The sequence below is a fragment of the Theropithecus gelada genome, chromosome X, assembly GCF_003255815.1.
Source record: "Theropithecus gelada isolate Dixy chromosome X, Tgel_1.0, whole genome shotgun sequence".
Taxonomy (NCBI): domain Eukaryota; kingdom Metazoa; phylum Chordata; class Mammalia; order Primates; family Cercopithecidae; genus Theropithecus; species Theropithecus gelada.
Window position 1 is genome coordinate 43344774 of NC_037689.1, and position 26628 is coordinate 43371401.

Sequence of the window (26628 nt, forward strand, 5' to 3'; positions counted from 1 at the left end):
TTTATTCTAAGAGAGAAATCAGAGTCCACTTTTGCCTCCTGTTTTTATTGTATGTCTTGAATCTGTAACATGGTATTTCCCAGATAGATGACATCTATCTCAACTAATTTTTGACAGAGGACCAGGATAGAGTAAGGAATATTGTTAACTTTGGGGGAGATCTTCCCCTGTAATGCTGATACACCAATTCCAGAGTAGAAGGCTGGGTACTTCCTAACTCATTTCTTAGGTTTAGAAGAAGAAAATATCGCTAACCCCCAAGTGCATGTTGGATATCTATAACCAATGTTCTAAAAGAGAGAACTCTAATCGGTGGGGTTTTTACTAGGCTCTTGAGTTCCCTTGAGGATCTCACCTTGCACTTATTTAGTGCTTTCACAGTTAGCAAGGGAGTTTCCACATTTAATATGTCTTTTGAACTTCACAACAACCCAATGTGCAAATAACAAAACCCAAACTCAGAAATGATTTACAAAAGCTGTGTTGCAAAAAAAATGTAAGTACTATAGTCAGGACTAGAACCCAAATCAGCTACTCCAGGGGTCTTTCCGCACTCTATCCTATTGCTTCGTGCATGGTACACATGCCATATACAGAGGAATTTGTGCTTTAATGAATAAATGAGTGCATTTTGAAAAGCTTGACTTGAAAAAACATGTGTCCTCATATGTTGATGTTAATAATGTTTTCAGTGCCTGGATTGATTTCTATCCAAAATTGTATTTTACTTTATGTTACTATTTATTAAGTTAGGGGAAACATACTGAGCTGCCGCTGTTATAAAACACAAATAGTTATTTAGCTTGATCTATTGCTGGGACAACAGAATATTACAGTTAACAATGCTTGGACCTTGGAGACACAACAACATATACTTAAATAATAACTTTTTATATTTCACAGGAATTTCTGTTTTATTTTTACCTGTTTATATACGTTTATTTGAAAATGAAAGGCTTTTTTCTTATAGTAAATTTTCCTGAAAACACAATGTCAGTATCAATCTGTAATCGAATCGCTTTCATGATGAACCACTGATCTTCATTTTTGCCAGTTGCTCTTTTGGATAACATGGCCATGTTTAATGGAATAGGACTTAAGTGGAAGAGGACTATGAAGGTTGAGTATTGCATTTCATAGGCTTCTATCTCTGCTGTAATACTAGCTCTATGTAATCTAAAGATTTTGAGTTAAAAGTTAGAGAAAATTTAGTATGAATTTAATAGCAAGATAATATCATCATCGAATCCCCTTAAACAGCAAAGTAAAGGGGTGTGTGCATGCATGTATATAGTATGCCTTATAAGCACACCTAGAGTATAATCTTCACTGTTCTGTTGTGGAAAACAGCCCAGTGAAAATACACAAAGCAAGACAAATATTGTTTGGCTTCAGGGTTCAACTCATTATCTTATTATGAAGATTTAGAAGTGTATGGGATTATAAAATATGTGTTTTATTAATTCCACATATCTGATATTCTAGTTTATATATATTTTTCTTAAATTTATTTAAAAGGAAAGTATTCACAGTGCTGTAGCTACCCTAGTCATTGACCAGCTCTTTGCCACCACTTTCCTTTTCAACATGCTATTCCTGCTACGGAGAATGCTTTTATCTCTCTTTTCTCCCAAGAATTCCTGCCTATCTAAACCTGAAATCACAAGGAGATCTTCCCTGACCACTAGCCTCTGAAATAAATCAGTTCTCCTATTTTCTCTTATCATCCAGTAGTTTTTCTTCAAAACCTTTGCTGGGATTTTTAATGATATATTTATGTGAACATCTGCTTAGTGTCTTTCTCTCCTGTACATGGTAGGACAGGTATGCCCATGTTCATGATGATAAGCAGGGACAATTTCTCTATTTTGTTCAGTACTATATTTCAGCACCTAGTACAAATGTAGTACCTTATAAGCGCTCAATAAAAATGGTATGAGTAAGTGAATTAATGAGTGAGTGAGTAAATTTGACAGGAACTTCAGTGACTTTCTCAGTGTCTTCAACCTGCAAAAAAAGCCCCCTCCATCTCCTAGGCCAACCCCACAGGGGCCAACAGTGCAACAGGGTTAGCTGCCTCACATTCCCTACCCTACCTCCTTCACTCCAGCTGAAAACTTCAGTTCCAGCTAATTCTTGCTTGCTTCCTTTCCCTGCCATCTCATTACAAAGGTCCCAATATGCCCATCAGCCAAGCATGTTATGACATTTTTCAAAAGAGCATAACTTTATTTTACCTACTTACTGATTCTGTCTGAAAATGTGGAAGCTGTTAGCTGCCAAAACCCTCATCTAACCTGAGAGTACATGAAGAAAAGGCAGACAGAAGTTTGTGTGTGGTGTGTGTGTGTGTGTGTGTGTGTGTGTGTGTGTGTGTGTGTGAAATTCAGATTTGGTAAGAAAAGTCTTTAAAGAATAGCTGAATTATTCTGAATCTCATCTTTAAATCTTGTGTGACTTATTTTTCCCCAATATAATGTGCATATGACAACTTGCTCTCACGTTAAAGCTGCTAAACTAAATTCATATACAAAATAATTACTTAGGCCGAGCATGGTGGCTCATGCCTGTAATCCCAGCACTTTGGGAGGCCAAGGCGGGTGGATTGCCTGAGCTCAGGAGTTTGAGAGCAACCTGGACAACATGGCAAAACCCCATCTCTACAAAAAATACAAAAATTAGCTGGATGTGGTAGCATGCACCTATAGTCCCAGTGACTTGGGGGACTAAGGCAAGAGAATCGCTGGAGCCTAGAAGGTCTAGGCTACAGTGAGCCATGTTTGCACCACTGCACTCCAGCCTGGGTTGCAGAGTGAGACACTGTCTCCAAAAATAGTAGTGATAATAATAATAGTCATTTATTTTAAGTCTACATGCCTGAGATGCCAGAACAAGTAAAATTGGATTATAGATTCCAGCAGTATGTAGGTATACTTTCATAAACTGAATATTGATGTAATTTTGGATGATTAAAAACAGACTTTTAGTATGTGTTCAAAAATCTGGATAATTCCTTTCATGACATTCAAACATTTGGGTGGCCTGTCTTTGTTTTTTTAGGATATAATGGCAAACATTCAATTGTTTTATGTCTGATAAGTACTTTCAGCCACTCTGGCCAATTTGTGAGGTTTTGTGGCTCTTTTTGATGGAGGGAAGAGGGGGTAGAACTGTTAAAAAACATTTTTATTTTTTAAAATTTAGCAAGTAAATATTATGAAAATACTATTCTAATTACAAATACTATCTTATTTAAATCTCATAATGCTGTGAGGAAGCTCAGTTGCTGGTGTTATCCTCATTTTACAGACTAGAAAGCTGAGGCACATGGATTAATTAGGTAGTTATGTGGTAGAGCTAGGATTTGAACATTTGCAGTCTGGCTCTTAGCATACTATATTGCCCCTCAAAAAATAGCATAATTTAACAGAAACCTAACAATAGTTGTAGTAGTGGCAGCCATGTGTAAATCCCAGTCTAAGTGCAGTGTTATATACAAAAACTAATACAGGCATATCTCAGAGATAATGCATGTTCAGTTCCAGACAACCACAATAAAGTGAATATTACAATAAACCAAGTCACACAAGATTTTTTAGGTTCCCAGTGCATATAATAGTTATGTTTATGCTATACTGTAGTCTGCTAAGTGCACAAGAGCATTATGTCTAAAAAACAATGTACATAACTTAATTAGAAAATATTGCTAAAATATGCTAATGATTACGTGAGCCTTCGGCAAGTTATTATTATTGTGCGTGTGTGGTTTTTTGTTTTTTGTTTTTGCTGGTGGAGGGTTTTGCCTCAATGTTGATGTCTGCTGACTAATCAGGGTGGTGGTAGCTGAAAGTTGGGGTGGTTATGACAATTTCTTAAAACAAAATGACAAAGTTTGCTCTATCAATTTACTCTTCCTTTCACAAAAGATTTATTAGCAGCATGAGATGCTGTTTAACAGCATTATACCCACAGTAGAACTTCATTCAAAATTGGGGTCAGGCTGTACTTCCAATTCTAGTTCTCTTGTTATTTCCACAACATCTGCAGTGACTTCCTCCACTAAAGTTTTGAACCCCTCAAAGTCAACCAGGAGGGTTGGATCCAATTTCTTCTAAATTCTTGTTAATCTTGATATTTTGACCTCGTCCCGTGAATCACAGATGTTCTTAATGGAATCTAGAATAGTGAATTCTTTCGACAAGGTTTTCACTTGCCCAGATCCATCAGAGGAATCACTATCTATGGCAGCTATAGCCTCACAAAATGTATTTCTTAAATAATAAGACTTGAAATTTGAAATTACTCCATGATCCATGGGCAGCTGAATGGCTGGTATATTAGCAAACATGAAAACAACATTAACCTTGTACATCTCCAACAGAGCTCTTGGTTGACCAGGTACATTGTCAATGAGCAGTAATATTTTGAAAGGAATCTTTTTTTCTGAGCAGTAGGTTCCAATTATAGGCTTAAAATATTCAGAAAACCATGCTATAAATAGATGTGCTGTTTTCCAGGCTTTATTTATGAAGTACAGGCAGAGTTAATTTAGCATCATTCTCAAGGGCCCTAGGATTTTCAGAATGGTAAATGAGCATTGGCTTCAAGTTAAAGTCATCAGCTCCGTTAGCCCCTAACAAGAGAGTCAGCCTGTTTTATGGTTTGAATCTAAGCATTGACTTCTCTCAAGCTATGAAAGTCCTAGATGGCATCTTCTTCCACTGTAAGGTGTTTCATCTGTATTGAAAATTCTGTTGTTTAGTGTAGCCATCTTCATCAATGGTCTTAGCTAGATCTTCTGGATAACTTGCTGCAGCTTCTCCATCACCACTTTTAACTTCACCTTGCACTTTTTTGTTATGGAGATGGCTTCTTTTCTTAAACCTCATAAACTAGCCTCTGCTAGCTTCCAACTTTTCTTCTGTAGCTTCCTTACCTCTCTGATCCTTCATAGAATTGAAGAGAGTTAGGGCCTTGCTCTGGATTAGGCTTTGGTTTAAGGGAATGGTATGGCTGGTTTGATCTTCTATCCAGACCACTCAAACTTTCTCCGTATCAGCAATAAGGCTGTTTCATTTTCCTATCATTTTTGTATTAGAGGCCTTGCTTTCGGTGTATCTTGGCTTTTGACATGCCTTCCTCACTAAGCTTAATCATTTCTAGCATTGATTTAAAGTGAGAGATATGTGACTCTTCCTTTCACTTGAACACTTAGAGGCCATTGTAGGGTTAATTAATTGGCCTAATTTTAATGCTGTTGTTTCTCAGGGAATAGAGAAGCCTGAGGAGAGGAAAAGGGATGGGAGAACAGCCCATTGGTAGAACAGTAAAAACAGACACAACATTTTTTAAGTCTATTGTCTTACATGGCTTCTTTCTTTAATCCTCATGAACCAACCTCTGCTAGCTTCCAACTTTGCTTCTGCAGCTTCCTTACCTCTCTCAGCCTTCATAGAATTGAAGAGAGTTAGGGCCTTGCCCTGGATTAGGCTGTGGTGTAAGGGAATGTTGTAGCTGGTTTTGATCTTCTATCCAGACCACTTAAACTTTCTTCTGTTTTCTTCTGTGTCAGCCTGTCTTTCGAAGCTTTGAAGCAAGGCATTGACTTCTCCTCTCTAGCTATGAAAGTCCTAGATAGCATCATCTTCCACTATAAGGCTGTTTCATCTATATTGAAAATGTGTTATTTAGTGTACTGTTGTTCATGGTATCCCAAAATAATTACAGTAGTAACATCAGTGATCACTGATCACAGATCACCATAACAGATATAATAATAATGAAAAAATTTTAAATATTGTGAGAATTACCAAAATATGATACAGAGACATGAAATGAGCACAGGCTATTGGAAAAATTGTACCAATAGACTCATTCAGCACAAGATTGCCAGAACCTTCCATTGGTAACAATTGCAATCTTCAAAGAATAAATTGAAACACAGTAAAAGGAGATATCCCTATAATATTTCCACTGCTAATATTACTAATAGCTAACATTTACTGATTACTTACTAAGCTCCTATGCTAACAACTTAAATACAGTATCTCTTAGAATCTTCAAAATGATCCTATGAGGTTGATATCATTATTTCTATTCTGCAGAACTGAAAGGAACTGGAACACAGAGCTTACCTTAAAGAGCTAGAAAATAGCAGAGTTTAGAAATGAGTCCAAGCAGCCTGACTCCAAAATTCACACCTTTCTGTGACTAAAGCCATTTCTGCTCATAAGGATTATATCATCTATTAGGGAAGACAGAGCTATTATTATCACAATAATGGAAAATCTGTTATATTATTAACATATAAAGATTCATAATTAAATTTACCTGAAGTTATAAAGGTTGGTTTGTCTAATGGCTGCCTGACTTAGCTGCATTCTTTCAGGATAAAAGTAATTAAAAGAAGAGATCAGTTATTTTAGTGGCAAAGAAGCCACCTCTAAGCCAACACTTGTTTATAACAACCAATTCTCTCCGTTTTGACTTTATTCACCCAGAAGACAGCTGTAGTACAGAATGACATGATGTTTCTCCCAATCAAGGTACATTTAGACATGGTGGAGTATAACAGTACACTAAATATTATCATATTCATTTGTATATTCTCTGATTCCTATGGATGACTTTATTATTTCTAAAATGTTTCATAATAGCATTTGCAAAGCCCTACATGGGAACAGTCTGCACTATGAAAAGTGTTTCCCAGTGGTCTGCTTCCCTACAGCAGTGATTCCCAAAATACAGGCCATCCTTGGCAAATGGCTCTGATGACTGAGGTCTGACCCAGAAGTGACAGTCCTTTCTTTGATTCTTATGGGCAAATAACACATCACAGACTTCCATTTTCACTTGTGACTAGATATTGCTTACTAGTAACCTACTAAATGAGTTTAAAAGGTTACAAATGGAATAATCATAAAATAATATATTCATAGAATTTATTGAATCTTCTAATTTAGTATTTTTTCAGTATGCCTGTGTTTTAATTCATTCTTACACTGCTATAAGGACATACCCAAGACTGGGTAATTTATAAAGGAAAGAGGTTTAATTGACTCACAGTTCCACAGGGCTGGGGAGGCCTCAGGAAACTTACAATCATGGCAGAAGAGGAAGCAAACACATCCTTCTTCACATGGCAACAGCAAGGAAAAGTGCAGAGCAAAGTGGGAGACGGGAAGCCCCTTATACAGCCATCAGCTCTCGTGATAAATCACTATCATGAGAACAGCACGGAGGTAACCACTCCCATGATTCAATTACCTCCTACTGGGACCCTCCTATAATACATGGGGATTGTGGGAACTATAATTCAAGATGAGATTTGGGTGGGAACACAGCCAAACCATATCATTACACCCTCAGCCCCTCCTAAATTTCATGTCCTCACATTTCAAAACAGAATGATAACTTCCCAACAGTCCCCCAAAGTCTTAACTCATTCCAGCATTAACTCAAAAGTCCAAGTCCAAAGTCTTATCTGAGACAAGGCAAGTCCCTTCTGCCTAGGACCCTGTAGAATCAAAAGCAAGTTAGTTACTGCCTAGATAAAATGGGGGCACAGGCATTAGGTAAATACACCTATTCCAAATGGGAGAAATTGGCCAGAACGAAGGGGCTACAGGCCACATGCAAGTCCAAAATCCAGCAGAGCAGTCAAATCTTAAAGCTCCAAAATGATCTCCTTTGACTCCATGTCTCACATCCAGGTCACACTGATGCAAGAGGTGGGGTCCCACAGCATTGGGCAACTCTGCCCCTGTGGCTTTGCAGGGTACAGCCCCCCTCCTGACTGCTTTCATGGACTGGCATTGAGTGCTTGCAGCTTTTCCAGGAGCACAGTGCAAGCTGTTGGTAGATCTGCCATTCTGGGGTCTGAAGAATGGTGGCCCTCTTCTCATAGCTCTACTAGGCAGTGCCCCAGTGGAGACTGTGTGGGGGCTCTGAACCCACATTTCCCTTCTGCACTGTCCTAGCAGAGGTTCTCAATGAGGGCTCCACCCCTGCAGCAAACTTCTGCCTAGACACCCAAGCATTTCCATACATCCTCTGAAATACAGGCAGAGGTTCCCAAACCTCAATTCTTGACTTCTGTGCACATGCAGGCTCAACACCACATGGAAGCTACCAAGGCTTGGGGCTTGCACCCTCTGAAGCCACAGCCCAAGCTATACCTTGGTCCCTTTTAGCCATGGCTAGAGTGGCTGAGATGCAGGGCACCAAGTCCCTAGGCTGCACACAGCAGAGGGATCCTGAGCCTGGCCCACAAAACCATTTTTTCCTCCTAAGCCTCCCAGCCTGTGACATGAGGGGCTGCCATGAAGGTCTCTGACATCGCCTGGAGACATTTTCCCCATTGTTTTGGTGATTAACATTCGGCTCCTTGTGACTCATGCAAATTTCTGCAGCAGGCTTGAATTTCTCCCCAGAAAATGGGTTTTTCTTTTCTATTGCACTGTCAGGCTGTAACTTTTCCAAACTTTTATCGTCTGCTTCCTCTTGAACACCTTGCTCTTAGAAATTTTTTCCACCAGATACCCTAAATCATCTCTTTCAAGTTCAAAGCTCCACAGATCTCTAGGGCAGGGGAAAAATGCCACCAGTCTCTTTGCTAAAGCACAGCAAGAGTCACCTTTGCTCCAGTTCCCCACAAGTTTCTCATCTTCATCTGAGACCACCTCAGCCTGGACTTCATTGTACATATCACTATCAGCATTTTGGTCAAAGCCATTCAACAAGTGTCTAGGAAGTTCCAAACTTTCCCATATTTTCTTATCTTCTTCCGAGTCTTCTAAACTGTTCCAACCTCTGCCTGTGACCCAGTTCCAAAGTCACTTCCACATTTTTGGGTATCTTTATATCAGCACCCCACTCTACTGGTACCAATTGACTGTATTAGTTCGTTCTCACACTGCTAATAAAGACATACCCAAGACTCAGTAATTATAAAGGAAAGAGATTTAATTGACTCACAGTTCCACAGGGCTGGGGAGGCCCCAGGAAACTTACAATCATGGCAGAAGGAGAAGCAAATATGTCTTTCTTCACATGGTGACGGCCAAGAGTGAAGGGGAGGGGAAAGCCCCTTATAAAACCATCAAATCTCATGAGAACTCACTATCATGAGAACATCATGGAGATAACTGCCCCCATGCTTCAATTACTTCCCACTGGGTCCCTCCCATCACATGTGGGGTACAATTCAAGATGAGATTTGGGTGGGGACACAGCCAAACCATATCAGTCTGGTTCCCATGTAGCCCTGACAATGCAGTCATGTTCATATTGCACAGTTTTCTGTGGTTTTCAGGAAGAATGCTATATTGATACATCATTGAGATTTTTTAAAAAGTAACCTATAGTTTTTAGCTGCTGTTTATTTTCATTATAAGTTATCATTAGACTTCATCACTATCAATTTTAGTTTGTTTTAGGTTGCTTGCTTTACCCTCTAGTATGTAGTGATTCATATTTACCTATAATTTTTCAAGAATGATACTGTGAATCATGCATATCCAACAGTACTTATAGATTAATAGTCTATTGGTATACCTAGTTACTTTTTCCATTGAAAAGTAGAGATAAAGAGATAGACCCAAGGGATCTGTTGGCCTGTCTCAGGGAACCACAGTCAAAAAATGTGGAAACCCACTGCCTAGATACAGATATGTAGTTAACAGAAGAAGAAAAAAAAATATTGGCTTTACTTGGTTATAAATATGAAACAGTTTTGGTGAAAGCTAGTCCACATAAAATTAGTTCACTTGTACTTCTGACTTATTTATATAATTGGTTCTTTTTGCTTTCATATTTAGGAAGGTTTATTGTTTTTTTTTTTTTTTTTTTTAAATCAACTATTAGTGCTCCTCCCATACCCCCATATTCTCATTCACCACAAACTGGTATACTTAGAACTGGCCAGACTAGAGGATTTAATAGTAGAATTACTCTTTGAAGGTTTAAAGATTCACAAATACAAACTTTCAGTCCCAGATAAGATGGAGTACAAACATTTTATTTTATTTTTCTTGCTACTCACAACCAAAAATTACCTGGAGAAAGTACATTAACTCATCTACCAGAAGACTCTGAAAGGTGAAAAAAAAAAAAGAAGGCAGACAGGCTAGGGACCTCTAGACCCAAGGAAGTGCTGTGAATTCCCAGGCTTTTTTACTTGCCTCCTGTATACCTGGCCTGGGTGCTATAAAAGCCTGCAACCTGAAAACATCAGTAGGCACAGACAAAATACAGCCCCTCAAAAAGCCTTCTCTCTTTAGCCAATGGACTCTCTTTAGCCCAACATGACAGAAATACTTTAACAATACCTGCCTTTTCTCAAGGCAGAAACCATGAAAAAAGTCATGCTTCTCTTCCTCCACCACAACAGGCATAAAGAGGTTCAATTCACTAAAAAGACATGACAATCTTAAACATATATGCACCATATAACAGAGATTCAAACAGTAGAAGCAAAATCTCCCAGAACTGAAAGGATAGATTGAAAGATTTACAATTAAGGTTGGGGTCTTCAACATCCATCTCTCAGTAATTCATAGAGCCACTAAACAAAACACCAGCAAGGGTACAGAAGTACTGAATGACTATCCACCAGCAGTTTCTGACACCCAACAACAGCGGAATACACATTATTTTCAGACGTGCATGAGATACTCATCAGAATAGAAAAGATCTTGAGTCAAAAAACAAACCTTAACTTTAAAAGAACTTGAAATAATACAAAATATGTTCCCTGATTATAATGAAATCAAACTAGACATCAATAACAAAAAGATAACAAGTAAATCTCCAGCCACTTGGAAATTAAAGAACATACTTCTAAATAATCCATAGATTAAAGGAAGTATAAAGGAAAATGAAACTGAGTGAAAATAAAAACATATGCTTAGAGGAAATTTATAGCACTAAATGCTTATATGAGAAAAGAAGAAAGATGTCAATAATCTCAGCCCCTACCTCAAGAAATTAGAAAAAGAACAAAAAAAAAAGTAGAAGGAAGATTTAATAAAGATAACAGAATTCAATGAAGTTGAAAACAGAGAAACAATAGGTAAAATCAAACCAAAAGCTATGGAGCTTTTTAATTTAAAAAATTGATGAACATCTAGCAAGACTGATAAAGGGAAAAAGGAGAGAAGACTCAAATGACCAACATCAAGAATAAAAGAGGCAATATCACTACAACCCTCATAGACATTAAAAGAATACTAAAGAAATACAACTCTGTGCGTGTAAGTTTATCAGTTCAGATGAAATGGACCAATTCCTCAAAACATACAAACTGCCAAAACTCGCCCAAAATGAAATATATCTGAATAGTTACGTAACTATTAAAGAAATTTAATTAACTATTAAAATTTCCAAAATATCAATACAGAAATACTTTAAAACAAAAGAAGCAAAACCACAGTACTAATATTTTTGTATTGATTGAGTGTGGGAATAACCAATTTTGCTTTCATTGTTATGTTCTGTGCTGCTTTTAAAGTGTTGGAAGCCTATGAGAGATTTGATGTACAAGACTTGTAACTTAATGGAATTCCTAAGATACTGATTAAATTCATCAATTTTACTAATTTTGAAAATGTTGTTTAAATGTTTAGAAATTTTTATTTCCTCAATTTTTAAGTTTTAAAATTTGAACATTAAACAAACAAAAAGATTCACAAATATGTCCTCACTCTTGAGAAAGATTTTTGCTCCCTGTATAAAACAGATTACTGATAAACTGAAGCCAGCCCTTTCAGCTTCACATTTGAACAAATGTGGGTCTCAGTCTGCTAGTTCCTGGATAGAAAATGACTGCCAGGAAGCAAAACACTAAATTTGGCTTAATTAGTGAGGCACCATGTAAAACATGATGCAGAAGAATTGAATTATACAATTACTAAATTTAAGTCTTATTTTTAATTCCTTTTTTGCCTTTAGGGAAAAGATACATAAATTCCAATAACAGACTCTTGGCTTGGTTGGTAAGTTCAGTAATTAAAAACTATTTGGGGACATACCTGCCTTTTTAGTTGCTTTGATCAGAGAGCATAAAGAAGCCCCATTCCCTTTTATGTTGTAGATGTTTTTCTCCTAGCTTTACAGCCTCGGAAAACGTCCTCAAATTTTGTAGGCAATTGGCTTTTTTTTGCTCCCATAATCACCCTACTCATATTACCTTGCCACCATAACTCATTTAATCAAACATCTCAAATTTAATAAAACTACAAGTAGAATTATCTTACCCCTAGAATTCTTTAAAGCCTATTCTGATTGAAGGTCATAACCTGTACCAAATTATCTTCTTCACTTAATTCCCACAACTTATTAATATTACCCCCTTGATGGTTTCAGCACTCTCAGCTTCCACAAAACTATGGATATAATGATTTTCTGTATATACTAAAATTATCCGAAGTTTCCTCTTAATAAATGACATTAAGGTACAATAATTTGTTACTGTTAGATTCTAGTTTTTTAAAGATAAATTTTCTAAGAACTATGTTAAATTGTTCGCAGCCATTATGGATTTTTCACTGGTTTTGACTCTGACAGCATTTGGCAATGGGCCAAAGTGCATAAGCTCAACCTAGAGTCTCAGTTCTAAATGATATTGCTAAATCTGTCTCTTAACATCTCTACAAATATCAGGGTAATTTAGGAACAGGATCCTAATAGACTTCAATCCAGAACAACCTGAAATGCTGAGAAATAGATCAGTGTTTCAAACCCATGTTCTTTATATGTGACTGATTTTAGGTAAATTAGTGTAAACTTTCCTGCCATAGTAAACAGGAGAATAAGTTGTCTTCCCATGGTTTATTTTATTTTCATAAATCTGGAGTGGTCCTAAGACATAATGGTTCTTGTGTCTGATAGTCTCCAGATAAGAGTTCAGCATTAAGAAGAGAATTGCCTTTTTTAAAATTCAGATGCCCAAGGATATTATTGTAGTTATAAAATGTGAACTGTATATTTAAGTCAGCTATTTATTTAAATCAGCTATAAGAACTTAGGCACATTTCTGAACCTCAGTTTCTCGTAGGCAAAAAGGGAATAAGACTACTTACCTGGGTTTTTTTTTTTCAGAATTAAATCATACATTGTATATAAAATTCTTTCCACTGTGCTGAGCACATAGTAACTATTCTTAACTTCATATAGAAAGAAAATTAGTTAATCTGCATGTAAGGGAATTTATCTCCTGATGAGCAAATCAGAAAGCCTTCTAGGACTAAAATAGAATGCATTTCTTTTTGGGCATTAATGAGTATATCCGTTGAAGTTCAGTCAGGGAACTAGAATCTCTAAGTGGCATGGAATAAAGGGCTAGATCTTATTCAGTTAAGGAGCTGGCAAAGATGCCTCAGCAGAGCCAGTGGTTGGGAAGAAAATCTGCACATGAAGTGAGGAAGAACAAGACAAACTAGAACCCATGAGCACAAACCAGAGCATTTCCTCCACCTTCAACAAGAAGCTGGTACCCTTCTCCATGGAGATTCACAGGTTCATGGTCCAATACTCAGGTGCTTAAAGAGGAGATCCGATTGGAGCTGAAGGAATTGTAGACCTGGCTATTGCACTCACACCAGTAAGGCAAGCCAACAGAAAAGTAAAACAATGTGTATCAGCTGCAGCAGTGACTGACACCTTGCCCTGACCTTCGGAGCATAAGGGCTGCTGCTTTGCTTGTATTCTCCAAAACTGACACAAATTTATGTAGTGGCCAACCCTAAACTAGAACCATATAGACAAAAGAATTCTAAAACACATAGTTCCTTCCAGCTTAGCTAAATTGATGCAATAGGAAACTACCAAACTGAGGTTTCCTTCTCTGTGGCCATTATCAGTGTTTACTGTGTAAAACCTGCTTTGAAAATTTCTCTACTGATTGTATGTATGAGGTTCAGTGGTAAAATTAAAATAATAAATTATCATAAATCTAGAGTGGATTCAAGAGTGTAGCCTACCTCTATGAGAGTATCATCTCCACAGCCTACTTGTTTAATTTACCAAAGCATATATTGAGAAATACATCTTAGCCAAATGTTGAATCTTCTTCACTTAGTCGCATTTTAAAATAATGTCCTCAATTTTTATCATATGGTTATTACAAGAAACAGCCATATGAAATACACTTCTTTATTTGCTATAGAATGTTTTTTGATATTGTATTTTCTATTCTTTGTACCTTCCATCATATATATTTTTATAATTGGGTAAAAGCTTTGGCTCTGTGTGGTGACAGTATATGTAAAGATCTGATTCATTGTCTGGCACTATGATAGTGCACAAATAGTATACTTTTCCTCCAACAACAATACTACCAAAATGTCCTCACCAGTGGGCTGAGAACAAGCAAAATGTAATCTAGGTGCATTTGAGGTAACCAGTTCTGAGGAAGTGGCAGCAAACATCAAGCCCTCCAGAAATTTATTTTTTTTATATCTGAGATTGCATAAGTTGCTTTCTTTCTCCTACTCGGTTTTCTCATTTACAAGACAAGTGTAGCACTGCAGAGAGGACTATGAAAAATGCCATCTAAATTGACAGCATAATGATGATTTGATTCCTGCTACAAGCGCAGAAGTTAAAATATCTCCCCATCAAGTTCTTTTTCCCTTTCTGTTAGATAAAACCAATTTTCCTTTTTTTAGTCTTAAAATCATGTTTTACTATATAGTTCAGTATTAAAAGGAACAGTCTGAATTATATATCTCAATTATTTTATTATAAAATAAATTGCATATAGTGACTTTTGAAAACTTTTTAAACTTCTATTTTTATACAGTAGTCTTTGAAAAATATTTGTTATGAAAAAAGTCTCTAAATCAAGAAAACTATTAAAACTACAAGATGTGGAAACATTTGAAGTAGTTGTGTTGGAGAGCTTGTCTATTATATAAGCACAAAAATCTCAGAATAAGACTTTGACAAATGTAGTATTAATATGATAAAGATATTTAGATAAAAGCTAGCATTCTTGGAACAAATTATACTGACACAGACTTTCATAATGAGAAAATATGTATGTTGTATCAGAGAAATCAACCTAAAAATAAAGTTAAAGTAATCAGAAAAAACTGTTTGATTTCAGATTCTTTTACAAACAAAACCATTAAGTCCACACCAGAAAAGTTTTTCAGTAAATATGATTCAGTCACATCATTGCTGACAGAATCATCAATCATACCGTAACTGTGACTTCATTTGAGATTCTTGGGTTTCATGCATCTCTATTAGAGGTGATTCTTTCTATATTATTTATTTGTCTATTTATTTTACATATAGTTTATTTCCTTGTCATTCATTAGCCTGCAGGTAGCAAATCTGGTCCTCTCCATTTTTTCTGGTTATAAACATTTCTTTGTCACAAAAGACAGGCAAGCCTACTCTTATTTCTCTGACACCTAGATTTCAACAGTTTCTGTCAAACAGAAGTGTCAGCAGTAGGAGCTGCCCTAGTTCTGCTTTTCACCTGTTAGAACTTTCTGCCTCTGTCTCAAGTGCAAATCTATGTTAATTGTACACATCAATCAGGCACCCCAAAATAGCTGTATCTAATATGGCTGGTGATAAGTTATTTCCATACATGGTGGAATTCAAACATAAACTAAGTGATTTTCAATGAATAATCTAGCATTCAGTGTTAAGACTAACACTGATTACAGGTATACATATAATATTTCCTAAAACATCAATAATTAGGTCTCCATTGGTGATCATTAACTGGTTTTCCATTCATTTTTAAATTATGCTGGGCGCGGTGGCTCAGGCCGGGCGCGGTGGCTCAGGCCGGGCGCGGTGGCTCAAGCCTGTAATCCCAGCACTTTGGGAGGCCGAGACGGGCGGATCACGAGGTCAGGAGATCGAGACCATCCTGGCTAACACGGTGAAACCCTGTCTCTACTAAACACATACAAAAAACTAGCCGGGCGAGGTGGCGGGCGCCTGTAGTCCCAGCTACTCGGGAGGCTGAGGCAGGAGAATGGCGGGAACCCGGGAGGCGGAGCTTGCAGTGAGCTGAGACCCGGCCACAGCACTCCAGCCTGGGTGACAGAGCAAGACTCCGTCTCAAAAAAAAAAAAAAAAAAAAAAAAAAATTATGATCATGGAAAGTTATTGTTCTATGAGGCATACTAACAACATGTGGTCCAAATCCCTGATTTTGCAGTTGAGGAAATAGAGGTCAAGAGTAGTTCAGTAGCTTGATCAAAGTCATAGAGCTGGAATATAGACTGAAATATGAACTAGAAGTCAGGTCTCCTGATTCCTACCACGGTGTTGCTGCATTGGTAATGTGTGTTCCTTTCTTGCTGAAAAATAAGCATTCTAAGTGTATCACTCCAACTGATTTATTGAAAATAGACTGAAGGGGCCAAGGGTAAGTGTGAAAACAGGGAGACAAGATAGGATCTGGTCAATTCAAGTGAGAGATGAGAGTGACTTAACCTTGGGTGTTAAAGTGGAAGTGGTGAAAAGGGGTTGGACTCTGGATATGTTTTGAAGGTAACTGGACAGGATGTGCTGACAGGTTGCATATGAGAAGCCATAACTCATAGCCCGTACCTCAGTGTCCCACACATAGGTGGTGAGTAACTATTCAATTCATGCCTTCAACAGATAATTGTATGTCACATCCTGTGCTAGGAGCTGAGTATAGAGTGGTGACCTAAACAAATGGTTTTTGCCTTCATAGAACTAATGTAGTAGGTAAAAACCATTCCTTCAGAAAGTGAGCCAAGTAATCTCAAAGCATTGCATAGTATTGAGGAGTGTATTGGGTGGAAAATGGCATAACACAATGAATCAGCTCAAGAAAGTAAAGAATTAGTCAAAAGGCAGGCTGGATCCATGATTTTCTCATCAGTATTGGCACAGGGTTTTCTAATTGAACTGAGTTCTGTTAATAGGCTTGTATTGAAATGTGATTGCAGTCCCATCTCCGTCTACTTAGGCTGGGCCTTATAATATTATTGTACCTTAATTTCTGTCTCACTTGAAAAATTAAGATGTTAACATGAGCCTTCCTTTCATGCGCATATTATTATAAGTTGTTGCCGAGAAACTTGTGTACCCACAGAGCAATATAACTTGCTAATTAAAATAAAATTGACAAAGCATGAAAATTAGAGATTGATGAGATGCTATTGGTTTGAATTATCTCCGTTGATATAAAAGTGTTTTTCTCACTGGTATCTTTCTGTTTTGGAGAATCCTTTCTTTTCACATAGCAATGTACTTGCATCACCTGTCATGAGAGGTTTTCATAAATGGATGTCTTAGTGCCAGAAGCACTTTTTCTCTCTAACTGTTACTATGACTACATAATACTTACTTGGGAGGCAGTAATGCATGTAGTAGGAGTATAGGTTTTGGGGTTGACAGACCTGGCTTTTAATTTTGACTCTACCCCTACCTGTATGATCCTGAGCATCTTATTTATGCATTCTGGGTCTCAGTTTCCTCTCCTTAAAATGGGGTTAATGATAACCACTTTACAGATGTATTATAAGGATTTAAATGGATCAATTATATCACTTGTAAGCACTTATAAATGCTTAATATTGTGCCTGACACATCATAATCCCTCAGTAAATGATGATTATTTTGAGCTAAGGATGGCAGTTCTTATTTCCAAGGGTGTTGATTCGTGTTAGCCTTCCTGAATATTTTCCAAGTAATCACTTCCATTCTTCCTACCTTACCACTGTATAGGAACAGGAAGACTCACCTTATGGGATCCTGCATAAGAGTCAGTCACATCTTTCCTTTAGAATCGGATACATACGACATTCTTTTTGATGGAACATTGACTCTGCCCAGCCTAAGTAGTTTGACTGACCTTCTCTAGATTCTTCCCAATTACTGTTTTTTTGTTCTTATTTGACTGCTAATTTACTGGTTTATATTTATAAAGCATGCTTATTTTTGAGTAAGTGTGGAGCCATTTTCAGTTATACATGTACCCCGATCCTAAAATAAAAGTTAAAAAAAAAAAAATCAGGTCGACCTGACTGACAGAATCCAGAGCTACCTCATCCCACTCTAATGAAAGACCTACGGTGTGTGCAGTGCCACATCCTTCACCCTGATTGACTCCAAGTTTTTCTTTCATGCACCAGAATGAGGAAGGCCGCCAACAACAGCAGACTTAAGTTCTATGCTGTTATTTCTTATAAGTGGAAATTTTTTGACTTAATATTTAGTTCTATTGTCATCTTACCCCACTTCCATATATTTACTTTTTTCTTCCTACATACAATAATTAGAAAGTTAAGAGAAAACATTTTTTGTAAAATATTTAAAATATCGAAGAGTTTTACTTGTTTATTAAAAAAAATATGTGGAAGCAGCTATCATCTATCCCAAGTGTTTCAAATTGTTAAGCACCTTCTTTTCTTATGTATAAGAAAGAAGCTATTGGTTTGACTAGTCACTGAAGAAATCTTGGAACTTTGCAGAAAATTACAGTAAGAGGAAATTGCTATTATTGCAACAAGAGAATACTTTGATTGCAAATTTTTTCATAAGTGTGTCAATTTGCAACTTGAGAAGAATTTAATAGTAGCTGAGCTTTCAAAATGTAACACAGAAACTGATTTTTTTCACAATTAAAATAAGTCCTTCTGATAATTTGAGAATAAGAATGACCCAAATTACCCTCCCCCAACACTTCTCCATCCAAAAGAGTGGGGAATGAAGTTTGAACAGAACATCTGTGGACAGAATGAAAGACAAATGGTCTTTTCAGGCAAATGTCTGAAAAAGGGATCTTTCATAGCCAAACAGAATACTGTTGCGTGCATCGCCATGGTTAAGAAGATCAAAAATACTTTCATAATGGCCTTTTATTTTAGCACATTCTATTTTTATGGAAAGAATTATGATTTCAACACATTCATTCATAATTCATATAATTATTAGCATAAATATCTTTTGACACAGATTTAATGTACTTTTGCCAGGCATATTGTGAATTTAAATTTAAACTGTTAAGTGCACTAAGACAATCTCAGTGCAAGTAGTACTAAACGAGATTAGATAAAAGGAAATTTTTCTTATCTACCAAAAGGAATGGCCTATTAAAGAACAGAATTTTCAATAATGTATTATACATGGATTCATAGACCTCTTCAAGTTACAACAATCAGCTAATTAAGATTACAACCTGTATTCTTTGCTGATGGTTTGTTCAACATCCATTCACATAACCAGTATTTATTGAGTGCCTACTGTGCTAAGTCTTATTCTAGGCAGAGGACAAAGCAATACATAAAACAGGCAGAATTGCCCTTTTTTAATGGAGTTTATATTTGGAGGAAGTCCAGGTGTTAAACAAGAAGTGTAAGTACTTAAGATAATACTAAATGCTCAGAGGGGAAACAAAGTTGGGAAAAAGAACAGAAAGTATTGAGGGCAACTGGGATAACAATTTGGGATAGGGAAGCTTGGGAAGAATTTACTACAAAGAAAGCCTTTGTGTAATGACCTGAAGGAGTTAAGGGAGTGAGCCACGACAATATCTGGGCAAAAAACATTTCAGACAGAAGAAACTGCAAGGGTGAAAGTCTTTAGATGGGACTATACTTGGCATAATCTAGGAACAGCAAAGGTAGCTGGAACAAAATTAGCGAGGGGAGAGCAGTAGGCAAAGATAACAGGGGACCTGATCATGTAGGGCCTTCAAATCTTTGAAAGGATATAGGGATTTATTCAGAGTGACATGAGAAACCATTGAAGAGTTTTGCATATAGGAATGGCATGATTTAAATCATATTTTAACCAGATCACTCTGGCTCTTGTGCTAAAAATTAGAGGCGGCCAGGCTCAGTGGCTCACACCTGTAATCCCAGCACTATGGGAGGCTGAGGCAAGCAGATTACTTGAGCCCAGGAGTTTGAGACCAGCCTGGGCAACATGGCGAAACCCCATCTCTACTAAAAATACAAAAAATTAGCTGGGCATGGTGGTGTGCACCTGTAGTCCCAGCTACTCAGAAGGCCAAGGTGGGAGGATCACTTGAGCCTGGAAGGCAGAGGTTGCAGTGAGCCAAGATCACGCCGCTGCACTCCCGCCTGGGTGACACAAGACCTTGTCTCAAGATAAATATATATATATATATATTTATTATAATATATATTTATTATAATATATATTTAATATTATAATATATATGTTATAATATATATTTATTATTATATATATTATAATATATATACACATATATGTGTGTGTGTGTATATATATATTAGAGGGGGAAAGAGGGGGTAAGAACAGAAGCAGGGAGAACTGTGAGGGGGTATTTCAGTTATCCAGGTGAGAGATTGTGGTGGCTTAGACCAGGGTGGTAATAATAGAGCTAGTGAGAAAAAGTCGTATTATAAATACATTCATTGTGAAAACAAAGCTGGTAAAACTTGCTGATGGATTGGCTATGGGGTATAAGAGAAGGAAAAGAGTTAAAGTTGACTCCAAGGTTTTGTACCTGAGCCACTAGGGAGGAAAAAAATGTAATTACTATTTAATAAGATATAGAAGAGTAGGAGAGAAGCAGATTTGGCTGACAAGTGATAGACATCATGAGCTCAGTTTTGTACATATTAAATCCACTCAGTAGGCAGGCTTTAGCTCAGTCAAGAAGTCCTGGCTAGTAATATGAATTCTTAAGTTGCTAAAGATCAGAATTTATAGAGCATTCTTAGAAAGTTCAAAGAACTTTCACCCAGATGCTCACTATAATAAACAGAAAGTGCTAGTGAAGGCATTAGAAAGATTTTAATAAATGATGGTTTAGGAAATAATGAAAATAGGATGTTTTTAGAGAATTGGACTTCAAAAATGCTAACAAGAGAAATCCATTTTTGGTGATCAATAAGCATTACAAGCTTGTGCTTTAAAGTCACATACATACACACCCTCACACCCTACCCTAAACGCATAGCAATAAAGTGAAATAAAAGATATGGTCATGGTCAACAATGAAATCTAATCTCCAGGTACCAGAAGTAACAAAAATGCTCAGTGATAATTGGGACCTAAAGCCACATATCTTAGGCACCGAGTCCAGAAAAAGGTAGAGATGCCTGAGAGTCTTCTCTAATGAGTATCAGAGAACCAATGGACCTCAGCTATGTCAGGAATCTAAAAATTGACTCACGAGGTGTAACCAACTGGGAAGGCAAGCAGAGCTTCCTCATTCATGAGTAAGGAGGTTAAATAAAGATATAGTTAATACAGCTACTTGTATAAAACTGAATTCCTAGGTGTCTACAAGTAACAAAAACAGATACTCAGAACCATAGGCCATGCCTCTCCCACTTGATTTCATGGATGGAACTGCAACCCATTGCCACCACTGAAACGACTGGTTAGTGTCCCAAGGAATAGAGGCAGAGACAGCAAAACGCTTAGACAAGAGGGATGAGTGCAAAAAGAAACACCCCCCGAGGAGGAACCTTCCACCCAAGCTAAAATTCCAGAGCATCTAGAGAAAATTAATACTTTTTTTAAAAAGGCAATGAACTAAACAATGAGGTGATTTTCTTCGCTAAATGCAAATTACAGGAAAGTCACAAAAACCCTTAAAATAAATTTTTAAGTAAAAACAGGAAGGTTAAAACAGTGCATATTCAAAAGAGCCACTACCAACTAGATATCCTGGAAATGTAAAATATATGAAATAAACACTCTATAGATAAGATAAACTTTAGATTAGGTACAATCAGAGAAAGAATTAGGAAATTGGAAGACAGTAAAATTAATTCCCCTAAAAGGCATCACAGAAATATGAAAGTATACAAAATAAGAAGGACACACGGAAGATAAATTGAGAGGTACCAACATATGTCTAGAGTTTAAAAAAGGGCCTAGTAAAGAAGAACATTTGAAGAGATTTTCAGAATTAAATAACACTTTCAATACAACACAAAAAATGCCAAATAGAGTTGAATTAGATAAATTGTAACCAGACACATAATAGTGAAACTGCAGAATATTAGGGATAAAGAGAAAAATATTTTAAAAGCTACAGAGAAACTAAAGACAAATTAAAACAAGCAAATAACGGTGTAACTACAGATGGCTTAAGAGAAAAAAAAATAGATGCCAAAAGAAAATAAAGTAATATATTCAAATTGCTGAGGGAAATTATTTTCAACTCAGAATTCTATACCCAGCCAAGCTATTATTCAAGAGGAAGGATTTTCAAACATTAAAACTAGGAGAGTTTGCCACTCACAGACTGCTGTGAAAGAACTTCTAAAGAATATACTTACTTGAGCATAAACTTGGAAGAAGGGTAATCTGAAGCTAATATGAAATATACATGAATGAGATATATTATGAATTGTTACCTCATGAGAAATACACTTATCATGAATGCAAAGGTTCTAGGCCTCTTTCATTTTTCAGTTAGTTGTTGTAGCACCTTATATGATCAGCTGTGTTATGAATTATGGTCATATGCCTGTTTTTAATGTCTTGCTCTTACTAAATTTGCATAATCTTAAAACTGGAAAAAAATGTGCCAATTAAATTTCTGTCACTGACAATGAATAATTCCATCAGTTCTACTAGAAAAGGCAATACAGGATGATAAATTTGCACCTCAGGGGTGCTTAATAACACTGTGGCTGATGACATAAGGAAAACCCTTTCTGGAGATTATTTACGTCCATTATTTATGAATAATGAACAGTTTCTGATATAAGTATGTAAGGGATCTTTTTGAATGTGAGGCTGTTTTGGATGTCCCCAAGACCGCCTACATGTTCAGTGATTTGCTAGAAGAACTCATAGGACTCAACATATAGTTGAACTTACAGCTAGAATTTATTACAGTGAAACAGCAGGAACATACAGACAGATCAGTAAGGAAAAAAGACACCTGTGGAATCTAGAGAAATCTGTGTGTAGGCTTCCTGTGCGCTCTCCCTCCCATGATAGGTCACACAGAGCATACTTTCCTCCCAGCAGCTAAAATGTAATCACATGTGTGCAGTGTTTCTGTCCAGGGAAGCCGGTTGGAGACTCAGTACCCAAAGATATTGAATTGGGCATGTAGACATCCTCTGCCTAGCAACTACCAAAATTCCAGACTCCCAGAAGGCAAGTAGGTATTTAGTGCCCCATGTGGGCAAAAAAATCTTATCATTTAGGGGAGCTTCTTATCAGTATGGGGAACTGTTTACCAGCCAAGTTCCTAGATGCCAACCAAGAGCAAATACTGCAAGTAGGTCTTTCTAAGATGGCAACCTCAGGCCTGCTATATTAACTCTTTTCTGTACAGAGACCTAACTGTATAGTTTTAATAGATTTTCCCATTACTTCCAAAAGCATATAATACAATTAACTTTTTCATTTTAGAAAATGTCAAGCCGATTGGAAAAATAATAAAATCTCTCTTAAGAGAACTTTATTTTAATATTTATAATATCTATAAAAGACATCTAAGGCTTTGCTTCTTTGAATGATGGATAAATCTGTATTTAGTGTCTAGGAGTTTTCAGGTTTTCAGTGCACTGATTATACTCTGCAGTCATGATCTTTATGGAAATATATTTATAAGAAAAGAAAAGATAATCTTATTAAAAAGAAAACCTGGAGAGTATAAAATATGTTTCATGTAGATTTTTAGAGTAGACATTCAGGTTCTAAGGAATAGCATGCAAAAAGCATAGAAGGTACATTATATAACCCAATTCTTTCAAGCTATCTGTTATCTATGTAGCTTTCTAAAAACAAACCACCTCCATCTTTGTCATTTTTCAAAATAATGAGCTGTGAAACTATAATGATTACTTGCGGAAATACAAAAGGGAAAAAAAACCAATCGGTAATTTTATCATGTAACCATTTAGGAAAAATAACTATCTGTAAATTAGCTATACTTAAGCACACTAGCCTGAGTTATTATTTGAGTTATTATTTTGAAGCAAAGTGCATTCAAGAAAATCAACATAGCATAATGGGTTTTATCTTTTATGCTTTCTCTCAAAATTTGTAACTTTCTATAACCATGGGTGCTACAAAGTTTGATATATGTGTACACACACATACACACACACATATACCACATACATACATATTTATATTGCTTTAACACTTGGGTGATTATTTCTGGAAAACTTTGTATGTCAGCAAATTATCTGACCCTTATCTTTAGGACTGATACTCGTTGGTAATACTATGTTCATTAGACTTATATAAATCATATATAGAACAAAAATTATTATATAAGTAGAATGTTGTTTAATGAGCAATGATTCTAAATAATAAAGTATCACAAAACATGAATTTATTGTGAAAAAAGATCAGCAAATTTTATATAAACAAAATCCAGTTGCCCCTTATATATATATCTGTGTAAAGAAAAAGAAGAATCTATAACCTGATTTTCATTTTGAAGGAATATCTGTGAATTAAAAGCTCACATGCTATCTCTGTTCCCTTTTAGCTAGCTAATCATATGAATGTAATTAATCTTATTATACCGGTGAACAATATGGCTTAGTAGACTAACTGGAGCCAGTGATGTGTAGTCATTAATTGAAAGTTAGACCAATCAATATAGTTGTGGGTTTTTCTCTAGACATATCAAGCTGTTCAGGTACTTAGCATGGAGTGAACAGACAGGTAGGTTTAACTGGGATGGATGTTTAGCTCAGCAAGTATGATGCAGAGAGCATGGTCAAGGGAACGATTATAATGGTATCCCATGGAAACAAAGAGGAAAGAAATACAGGCACAGGAGGGTGGTAAGGTCAATGAACTGGATGCCTCAATGAAGTGTTTTTTTAAGTGATGACATGAGGGTATTAGACTATGTAAACCATATGTATTACATGCAGTGGCTGGAGTGTGCTTGAGATATCAAACATATGATCATGGGGGTGAGTAGCTGAGGAGTGGGGAAGTAAAGGTTATTAGAACTGAGGAACCAGGGTGCTGACATCATCTACATGAAGATTAGTCACCAATAATAGTGACAGAAGTAGGCATTAGAAGAAAATATTGTTCCAAGTGCTGAAATATTTAGGGACTAAGGAAGTAGGAGATCAGTAGGTGGTGGTGGCTTATGTAATAGAATGAACTTCATGTGAACAAGGGATAATCATGTTTTCCTGCTTGCTTTGTTAGATTTTGTGAGGCTCAAATGAGATACTGTCTGACAAAGCACAGTATATTCCTGAAAAGGTACAAAGTAGTGTGTGTTATAAAAGCCTTTAGTTTTACCAAATGCTTTGTGCCCTGATTTCTCTGCCTACAAAATACGGGTAAATATAATATCCTTTCTTGCTTCACAGGAGATTAGGCAGTTAAGTGACATGATGTATACAAATTTGTTTTGAGGCTTTGCAGGGAAAAAGTACTTCCTCTAACAGAGTTTAGAGTCATCATTTGGCTCTTGAGAGTTCTGTGTAGCATGCTGGTCCTCTGGATCACACCCTGAGTATCAGCTAACATTCTTTTTATCTTTGATTTCAGACATTTCAGCAGTCCTCACTGCAGCACAAATCAAAGAAGAAAAACAAAGGTAAGAAAAGGAAATGAAACCTTTACCTGCTTATTTTGCTCTTTGATAATCCCCAGCACACTTCATCCATGCCCTCTTTCTTGCCTGAGCCCAGTGTGGTTTAGAAGAGCACAACCCCCTAGTGTGAAAGCTGCCAGCTTCTTCTTCAATTCAATTATAATACAAGGTACCTTTTACAACAAATGATCTCAGTAAGTTTTGAGACTGGTGTTACATATTTCTGATTAAGATGTGTGTCACTTATGTGAGGGAAAACTATTAAAGATTTTTATATTTTTCTAGTCTAATACAATATAAAAAGAATTTTTAAGGTTGTGAAGTACTCATACTTCTTTTTGGTATCTATAGATTAATCCTCTACTTTCATATCTTTTACAAAATTGAAAGAGCATTTCCACCCTTTAGGTCCTATAGCAGGCAAGAGCAAAAGACGAATTTCTTGCAAAGATCTTGGCCGTGGTGACTGTGAAGGCTGGCTTTGGAAAAAGAAAGATGCAAAGAGTTATTTTTCACAGAAATGGAAGAAATATTGGTTTGTCCTAAAGGATGCATCCCTTTATTGGTACATTAATGAGGAGGTAAGATAAAGCACATTTTGTTTTCTCGTCCATTCTCTATCTTTAATCAAAAGAACCATTTTGAGGCTTATATTTTAAAATCTTATAATCACCTTAAGGCCAATTCAGTAGACTTCTGCTAGGCATTTTTCAATCCACCCTCTTAAAATGATTGCATGTTGGGGTTCTGGAAAGATAGATGTCTCAATTATGCTAATATAGCAACATATCTGAAACACAGATAAAATGTAGTAAAATTCTGTATAGCTAAATAAAAATGCTAAGCTAATCCAAGCAGTAGCTTAACTAGAAGGATTACATGTGGAAATCTGACATTAATTTTTAAATATCTTGCTTTTGTTCAAAATTTTACACTTTTTTCTGTTTTTTTCTTTTTTTAGAAGTGGGGAAGGGGAAGCCCTTTACTAATTTAAGCAAACTAATATCACCTGAATTTATTTCCATTTTCTTTAAAAATGATCTAGTAGACTAGTTTTGAAAATCTGTAAGTATTCATTTCATTTG

The 26628-nt window shown here is 36.4% G+C and overlaps 1 protein-coding gene across 5 annotated transcripts in view; it reads left to right on the forward strand.

Annotated features, from left to right (window-relative positions):
• CNKSR2 (connector enhancer of kinase suppressor of Ras 2) overlaps positions 1–26628 on the forward strand; it is a 301612-nt gene that overhangs the window by 214151 nt on the left and 60833 nt on the right. For all 5 annotated transcript variants that reach the window (XM_025373440.1, XM_025373441.1, XM_025373442.1 and 2 more), the window contains 2 exons: positions 25498–25546; positions 25952–26124. In XM_025373440.1, the coding sequence (XP_025229225.1) occupies positions 25498–25546; positions 25952–26124 (222 nt within the window). The remainder of the gene's footprint in view (positions 1–25497; positions 25547–25951; positions 26125–26628) is intronic.